The sequence below is a fragment of the Camelus bactrianus genome, chromosome X (genome assembly GCF_048773025.1).
Source record: "Camelus bactrianus isolate YW-2024 breed Bactrian camel chromosome X, ASM4877302v1, whole genome shotgun sequence".
Lineage (NCBI taxonomy): Eukaryota > Metazoa > Chordata > Mammalia > Artiodactyla > Camelidae > Camelus > Camelus bactrianus.
In genome coordinates, this window is record NC_133575.1 from 32,657,984 (window position 1) to 32,667,590 (window position 9,607).

Genomic DNA, 9,607 nt, shown 5'->3' on the forward strand with positions numbered 1-9,607 from the left:
AAAATGTCTGGGGAAATCTAATGAATCTGTTTTTCGCCTTCAGTCAAAATGCACAGTGCAATATAAGCCCATACCATTTTAAATATTAACAGGATGCAGATCCAGATTAAGAGAAATAAGATCCCTATAAATGGACAGTATATAGTATATAAAAGGGATTTGTTTTATTTCATTTCATCCCATCAACCTTGGGGATGTAATTATCAGAAATCATGTGTTATTTAATTGTGCAGTCTTAACACAGGGGTGATGTGTTAAGATTTGAGAGTTAGTTTAATAGCTACATTTGTTTAAAAACAGCAATTTAAGATTTGTAGCTGACTGCAAGATTAATATGAGCAGCAGTGTTACATGGTTGTCCAAAAAGCTCATGCAATTTGGGGAGCCTGATAGAAATGTAAGATCCACAGCAAAGGAAGCGACAGCCTCAAGCTTCTGTGTGCTGGATATACCTGTAGTTTTGCCCAGTTCTGGCTCTGTACTTTGTGCATAGCAGAGATTCTGAACCAGTTTATGTGAGGAATGGCTAAATTAATCTTGGCAAGTTAATGTGGATAAGACTTAGGGGGACATGTTAGCTGTTTCCAAACATTTGAATGGCTATCATGTGGAAGGATTAAAATTGTTCGCTGTGGCTCCAAAAGTCAGAATTAGGACCACTGTGTGGAAGTTACAGGAAGACAGACTTCTGTTTGGTGCAAGGATGAACATTTCTTTACTTAAGGAGCTTTCCAAAAATGGAATGTCCTGGGACATAGTGAATTCTTTGCCATCTGAGGAATTAAACTAGAGCTTAGTTTTTTGCTGGGTATTTTATGAGAGAGTTCCAGCATAAGTTACAAGACTAGAGAAGTTAAGGTCCCTTTGAATCCTGAGATTCAATGATTCTATGATTAAACTGTGTGTTGTTACCTGACCATTTGGTAAGTCTTCTAATCACAGATGAAAAGTTTTGAATTACAGGGAAAAATAAGTTTTCAAAACTCCTCAACTTGCAGAGCTAGAAGAAAATGCAAAACTAGAAGAAAATCTAAGTATAATTTAATTTTAGAGGGCAATGTGGTAAAATAATACTTTAAAGAGTACAAGTATGACTCATGGCTTATTTTTCAGAAGATGGTCTCTGTTAATACTGCTTTATGTTTTAGTAATAGGGAATTAAATTAAAAGAAATATCCTGTGTAATGGTTTATTTTGATATTCATCATTTGTCAGGTACTTGAACTTAATATAAGCATTCTTAAAAGATGACTGGTTTAAAAAGATTCTGTTGATATTTCTCTTATTTTTTTTCTTTGTAAAGGCTGGCAGCATTTGGAGATGGGAAACAGAAAGCAATGACTAAAAGGTTGGTAGTTTGTAGAATGGAGAACCAAGTAATTTGCAAAATTAAAGAACAAAACTAAAAACAGGGCCGCATTCGAAGCTGGAGTCTATTGAAAGGAATAAATAAAACCCAAATACTTGAATCTGTAATTAGGATCCACCACTGTACACTGGTGAAGAAAGTTTCCATTTTAACTTTTCTTCTTTTTTTTTTCCTGGCATGGGAATTTTCTAATTATGTTTGTTTTGGCTAATAATAAAACCAGTCTGTATTCACATTTGCTCGCTCTTCCCAAATACACAGATTGATGGCTTGAGCAGGACTCTTTTACAAATGGAAAGGGGAAAACAGTATGAAATTAAAACTTAGTTACTGATGTAACCTGAAGGTAATTAAGCTACATATTTCAGATTTGACTTCAATTGATCAGTTCAACTTTAAAAGTCACTTTGCCCCAAATATCACCTTCTTCCAATATGGTTTTAATCTCTGTATGTTGGGTCTGTCCCCTGGTAAGTGCTGGGGATACAAAGAGTAAAAAGACAGAGTCTATTCTTAAGGGACTAAAATTCTAGTTATGACTACAGAATTATTAAATTCAAAATTATATCATGGCACTTTTTTAGGGTGGGTTAGTGTGGGGCGGAATGGGGTATGAAACACTGAGGATGGACTCATATTTAGTTTGAAAGTTTTACATCAGCCTGCAAGTGACCAGATTTTGAGGAAAATATTTAAAAAAAAAAGTATTCTTACCTCCAGCTACAAGTCCAGACTCCCCTAATTGAATAGCTACCCCAAAGCCCCCAAGTTTAACAGGGGCCGAGTTTTCCTTTGAGGCAAGTAGAACACAGTGGGGCTGAAAAGAAAAACAAACAAACCAAAGACAAGGATTAACTGAAGATGAACAATTCAATTTACACAAAACCAAGTAACATGATCATATAAGTAATACTTTTAAAACTCCTGGAATTACTTTGGATGCTTGAATTATTTGTCCTAGTCTCACTTCTGGCTGATTTCTCCAAAAACTTACCTGTTCTATCCAATTATTTTTCAGGAATTATTTGCTTCCAAGATTAGGGTGTGGTGCTAAGATTTACTCAGAAGCATGGATGTTCAAGACAGATGAGACAGGCATATTCTCTGCCCTTTTTATGCAATATTCTCTTTGAGTTACAGTGTACATTTGTTTAAGGAAAAAATATATTTTCCATTCCTGCAAAAATGTTCCTTGAAAGCTCTGGCTTTACCTATAGTGCCACTATATCTTGGCCCTTAAGGGATGCTGATGGTCCTTTCTTCATCCACCCTCTCACTATCTGATTTCTTAATTCATTCCAATCCCAAGTAAGAAAAGTCAGATTTAATGAGTTTAATTGAGCCTGGCTCCTGGGGAATTCAGTGCTCATCCTGGGGTCTTTTCTCTGGATCTGCCCTTCCTCTCTGTGGGAATGGCAGGTGAGAAAGGAGCAAGGGGAAAGGAGAGTACTTGGTTGGCCACTAGTCTGGGGTAAAGATATCCTTCGAGGAGCAGCTGCTTGACTAGGGCTTTCTAAGAATCATACACTTTGTAGTCACAATGAGAGTTTCTTTGTAGGACCTTGTCCTCTGCATCTAGTTCTGTCTGGGACCTTATTAGGGGCTGGTGTCAGGAAAGCATCTCATTGTAGGGACCTCTGGTCTCAGCTTAAATACTATATACTCCCCAATATGACTAACATTATGTATAATATGACCTGTTCTTAAAATACGGGTTAGTGAAAGAGGCAAGCTCTTCAGGCTTAGAAGAAAAAAGTATTTTTTCATTCTCCTCTATACTTGCTCATACATTAAATGACATGGTTTTAGTTCAGGTTTAGCATACATGATAGTGGGCATACAGAGAACTGTGCAATAAAACTCTGAGCTAGTACACCCAGAGATGTTTGGTGACCGATACGCCAAAGTGGGAGGGATCCTTGCTCGGCCCAGTGAAAGTATCAGGGTTCCACCCCGGAAGTTACTCTTTTTGTCCACAGGTGCTTAAAGACCTTTTACAACAGTCTAGCACAAAGAAAGATGAACCCTCGAACGTGTGTGAGTGAGAGAAAGAGGGGAGAGGAGAAGTGCACGTGGTGAGCGAACTGCGGCAAGACACACAGTAGCCAGAAGGGTCTACGGGAGAGCAAGCAAACCTCTACAGAAACCAACTGATGAAGAGTGCTCTCTCTCAAGGAGCACACATCTGTCTTAAATGAAGACGGACGACAACAGATACGAAGAAAAAAGCAATAGTTTCAGCGTGACACCCATGTGGGGCACAGTAAATGAACAAGCCTAGCAAAGGACAGGTGTGTGCAGAAAAAGAAAATACAAACTAGACCCAGACAGGGTCTCCTGGCCAGTGTCGTTGTCACCTTCTTAGGAAGGATAAGTGGAAGCTTAAATCATAATCCTAGAGCACACCCTTTATAGTCTGTTGACTATATTTATGCTTAAGTTAATGTTACGTTGAGATTTATGTAATTCTCATCAGTGTGGATTCAGATATTCTCAATAAATCCTTAAGTGAGACAAGCCATAAAATTGGAACTAAAGATAGACAATAAACAAAGAAACCAACACACATAAGTGAATGTAAGACTAGGTAGTATCAAGCGCTATGAGGAAAACTAAGCTGGTAAGGAGGTAGGTGTTTCAGGTTTGGAGACTAGGGAGCTGCTCTTCAGTAAGGGAGGGAATGTCAGAGCAAGCCACGTGGAAGCAAGCTCCTGGGGGGGAAGACAGTTAAGCACAAAGGCCCAGAGTGGGGTTGGAATGTCTGGAGAGGAGTCAGGAAGCCAGTGTGCTGGGAAAGGAGTGAACAAGGGGAAGGGTGGTGGGAAGTGTAATCCACAGGATCAAAGACCCGACTGTCCAGGGTTTTGAAGATAAGACCAGAACTCTGGGTTTTATGCTAAGCAAGACAGGAAGCCATCGGGAAGTTTTGAGCAAGGGAGCATTAAGATTGGTTTTAGGTCTGAAAGGGTCACTTGAGCTGCTGTATGGAGAAGAGACTGCAAAGGCACAAGAGTGGAAGAAAGGAGACCAGGTGGGATGCTTCTGCTGTTGTCTGGGCAAGAGAAGACGGTGATTTGGACTAGACTAGAGTGACAGAATCAAGGTGGTGAAAGCGGTCAAATTCAGGATATGTTCTGAAGGTAAATCTGACAGGAACTGCTGCTGGATATGGGGTGTGAGAGAAAGAGTTAAGTCAAGTATGGCAACTAGGTTTTTGTTTTGGACATCTGAATGAAAATGAAGATGCCACTTACTGAAACTGGGAACACAGGGGGAGGAGTCTGAAAGAGGGGTCAAGAATTTGGCTTCATACAAATTGAGTGTGAGGTCTCACAAGATAGAAGAGGGAAGGCTGGATTAGCGATATAAATTTGGGATCAACAGCATATAGAGAGTATTTATAGCCAAGGTAATGAATGAAATTGCTTACGGAGTGAACGACCAATAGAAGAGAAGAGGTCAGAGAATTGGGGCCTGGTACCCAGCAGTATCTGAGGTGAGGAAGATGAGAAGAATCTAGCAAAGGAAACAGAATGGCTAGATGGTAAAGCAGGGGGGAAAAGTCAGAAACGCTACTGAGAAGTCATTAAAGATGAGAAATGAGAATTGACCACCAGATTTAGCAACTTGGAAATCACTGATGACCTTGATAAGAAGGGTTTTGGTGGTGTGATAGAGACAAAAATCCCCACTGGACTTGGTTCAAGAGAGAATGGGAAGAGATGATGGGGAAATAGAAAATTCAGATACCTTTCAAAACTTTACTGTGGTAGGAATAGAGAAATGAAATGTAGCTAGAAGACAATGTGAAGCCAAGGAAGTTTCTTTCTTTTTTTAAACTTTTTAATGTTTACAACTGGAGAAAATAGATTAATAAATCTCCAGGCACCAATCATCCAGCTTTAACAATTATGGACATTCTACCATCCTTGCTTCATCTGTCTCCAACCATTTATTTTTTTTTTTTCTGAATTCTTTTTTAAAAAAACATATCATTTTGCCTGTTAATAGTTCAGTGTTTCTAAGAGATGACTTAAAAAATAACCATGTCATTATCACACCCAATAAAATTAAGAATAATTCTTTAATATCATCTAATACCAGCCCACATTTTATTTTCCTTGACTGTCTAAAAAATGTCTTTTTTACAGTTGGCTAGTTCAAAATGGTATTCGAGGTCCATACGTTGCATTTGATGGTAATCTCTCTTAAGTCTCTCTTATTCTACAACATATTCCCCGTCAGACCTTTTTAAAAATGTTCATGACATTGATTAGTTAAGATATTCAGTAATTTCCCCTATGGAACCCCCTACAATCTGGGCTTGGCTAATGGTACTTACAGGGAGTCATTTAATATGTTCCTTAATCTTCTGTATTTCCTGTAAATTGGCAGTTAGATCTAGAAGCTTGATTAGTTTCATGTTCAATTTCAGGATTTTTGGCCCAATATTTCATAAGTGGTGTATCTGTTATAACACATCAGGAAGAACATAATATCTAGTTCTCCTACAGGATTGATCAGTGGGTTCAGGTGCTGTCTGCCGAGATCCATCATTATAAAGCTCACCATCAACTTTTCATTTAATGATTTTAGCAGCCATTGATGCCTAGCTCCATAATGAAGGGTTCCAAAATGGAGGTTTTCCCCAACACTTTGTTATGAAAACTACCAAACATAGAGAAAAGTAAAAGAATTGTATAGTAAATAGCTGTATATACACCACAAAGATTCTACGATTAACATTTTGCTACATTTGCTTTATCAAATATCTATCTATTCATCCCTCTACCCAATCATCAATCCATCTTTTCACTACACTTCAGCTACACATATCATTAGTTTCATGTTTGTTTAAAATTATGTCTAATTAGAGGTGAAATTTACATAACTGTCAAGTGCACAAATCTTAAGAGTACTATTAGAGAGTTTTGACAACTTGCATGTCTGTACACCGCAAAGCCCTATATCAAGATGTTACCATCATCCCAGAAAACTCCCTCATCCCTTTCCCATTCAATCTCTGCTGCCATGCGTGCCCCCAGTGCAAACCCCTATTCTGATGCTTTTTCACCACAAGTTTGTTTTGCCTGTACTAGAACTTCACATGCACGAAGCCAATATAGTATGCACTCTTCTATGGAAGGCCACTCTCACTCAGCATGTTTCTGAGATCCATCCATTTTGTTGTCATCAGTAGTTCATTTTTTTTTTATTGCTGAGTAAGTATTGTGCTGCATGAATATACACCAGTTTGTCCACTTTCCTACTGATGAACACTTAGGCTGTTTCCAGTTTTTGGATATTATGAATAAAGCTGCTTTGAACTTTTTCCAGAATAACAAGTTGGTTTCTAGGCAACCTCCAAAGGTGACCAATGAAAGCTTTTTTGGTATTATTATGAATTTCTAAATTTTTATATTTTTTCATGTGTTTTAATCAATTGCAGCCATTATTCATTTTGATGCTTGAATTGTCCCATTTTTGGCCAGTGAGAGCCCCTATTTAAGTCAACTTTTACGCCCTTTTTTAAGACTCTAGGAGTCTGATAACTTCCTTCCTGTTAGCCACAAGATGTTTGAGGCTTGTCTTTTTCATTTCTTGCCCCAGATCTGGAACTGACCATTTCTCCCAACAGCCCCATTTCTGTCTACTGGGAAAAGGTATTTAAACCCACAATATAGGTATCAGATACACTGTTACTATTGAGTTATTACTGCTTTGACTTTTCAGTGGACAGAGCTAAAAATTATGTATTTTTTAGATGGAAAAATAATCACCAATTCATACTGATGTTTCTTCCTACTCAATTACAGGGGTTTTAACTTCACTTCTTTGATTTTGTCAAGTAATGCCGGTACCTAATAACATCAGCATAATTACTCATTTGCTTTCTCCTTTAACGTGTGTGTATAAAAGTTTCAAAATAACAACACCTACATTACTAGTAATAGCAAAACTACTGTAGGCTGTTTAAGATTCCTTTGTGATTCTTTTTGTCTGTAGGATATACCCTACCAGAGATGCTCAGTCAAAATACTGTTTTACTATTCAATGAAGTAAGAATTCATGAATTTATGCTAATATAAATAAATAAGTAAACAAATGGTAAGAAGGAAAAGCTTTCCTTTCTGTAGAAAATCAATTAATAAAAGTAGAAGAAATTCCAGCATTAGAAAAATCACCATTTGGCAGTTATGATAATAATTGATTCAGGTAAGAACCATTAAAGAGCTCTAACTAGTGGGTAAAAGTTTGAAGAGTGACAGGATATTTGTATAATCTCAGAGTAGTTCCCCACAGGATACTTATTAATTACAAAGGGTAAAATAGTAATTTTACAAAGGAGAAACCTGGCAGACACTATTATCAAAATTACTGCTGCTAGTCATGGGACCAGTTAATAGCACGTGCTTCCTGACACGTTTCCTTTACTGAGAAGAACTTGGCAACACTGCTGTGGTATTCCTGCCAAAGGACGTAACTGGATCTCATCATGAAGAAACATCAGATAAAGCCAAACTGAGGGGCATTCTAGAAAGTAACAGGACCATAGTCTACAAATACTGTTCCAGATTAAAGGGATTAAAGGAGACTACAGAGATTTAACTGCTAAAATGCAATACATGGTCTTGTTTTTATTTTTGCTACAAAGGATCTTATTCGGACAATTGATGAAACTGGAATAGGTCTGTAGATTACATAATAGCATTTTTTCCATACAAAGTCTCTGATTTTGATGGTTTTACTGTGGCTATTAAGAGAATTCCTTATTTTTAGGAAATATATAGGTAAATGGATAAAGACATGGATAAGAGTGAATGAGTGAGAATAAACCAAATGTAGAAAAATGGTTAACATATGGAGAATCCGAGTGAAAGGTGTCCGGAATTCCTTGTACGATTCTTGTGACTTTTCTTTAAGTCTAAAATTACGTAAATCAAAAACAAAACACCCCACCCTATTTTAAAGTCACTTAAAAGAATTCTTGTGGTTATACTTTCAATTTGTTAATTTGGTGTTTTGATTATATAAGACGTGTACACAAAGTTCCAAAGTCAAAACTGCAAACAAATACCATTCAGTGAGGTCTAGCTTTTGTCCCCTCTCTTCTTATATTAGTTTTTGGCTTATCGTTCCATTGTTTTGTTTTGTTCTGAAAATGAGACCATACACACAGATACTTCAAATTTTCACATAACAACATATCCAGTAGATGACCACATAGCAGTATCTAGAGATTTTCAGGGAGGTTTTTTGTGTTTGTTTTTGTTTTGTTTTTTTAAAGAGAGACATTTGTGTGCTGATGGGAGAGATCCTGTAGAAAGGAAGCAAAGACCCCAGGAGAGGGGGGATGGGATGGAATGTGCAAGTGGGAAGGGGGCTGGCCTAGTGACAGTGAAGAAGGCAGGGGACTGACTGGGCACCTGGGGACGAAGGCAGATGTGGATGTAAGAAGATGAGGAAGTTCTCTTCTGAGGGCTTCTATTTTCCATTTACTTGAAATAAAGTCACCATCAGGTGGGAGGGGGGAAGAAGAGAGGGTTGTTGGTAGCGTGATAAGACTGAAGGTGTGAAAAAGTTATTTTCAAAGAATAGAATGAACTAAGCTTTCAAACTTGAGTATCATAATCACACAGATTTGCTGACCTACAACCTCAGAGTTTCCAACTCATAAGGTCTGGGGTGAGGTTAAGAATGTGCATTTCTAACAAGTTCCCGAGTGATATTGATGCTACTAGTCTGGGCGCCATGCTTTGAGAACCACCAGACTAAGGAAATATAGCAGGACTGCTGGCAGCACAGGGGCCCACTTGAGGTCTGTGGTCATGAATCTGAAGCAGGACCAATCAGCACCCTTCTGTGTTTGTACCCGGCAGTCCTCATTTTAGCTGGCGGGGTTCAGGTCTGGAGTGCGCGGTGAGTTGAATTTAACCAGGGTTGGGATTTAGATAAAGAGAGGGGGGTGATATCAGTAATAGGTGGCACCAAACAAGCATGTCCAGTTACTTCTTTTTTTCTACTTCTATCTTTTGTATACAGAAAAAACTAAGCTATCCACAAAGTTTGAGGAAGGGGAAGGGTGAGCGGAAGAGGATATATAGGAATAAGCAAAGAACACAGAGACAGAAAGCAGAAAGTTCAGAACGAACAAGTAAAAGCGCACATAAAAGAATTAGGAAAAGGCTTATATTCAAATCTGGTCACAGTGGGGTCACCAGGGAATGAGAGATTAAA

The 9,607-nt window shown here is 38.1% G+C and overlaps 1 protein-coding gene across 8 annotated transcripts in view; it reads right to left on the reverse strand.

The window, feature by feature from the left end:
- CASK (calcium/calmodulin dependent serine protein kinase) overlaps positions 1-9,607 on the reverse strand; it is a 314,565-nt gene that overhangs the window by 116,038 nt on the left and 188,920 nt on the right. For all 8 annotated transcript variants that reach the window (XM_074359474.1, XM_074359476.1, XM_074359475.1 and 5 more), the window contains exon 6: positions 2,084-2,186. In XM_074359474.1, coding sequence (XP_074215575.1) covers positions 2,084-2,186 — 103 coding nt within the window. The remainder of the gene's footprint in view (positions 1-2,083; positions 2,187-9,607) is intronic.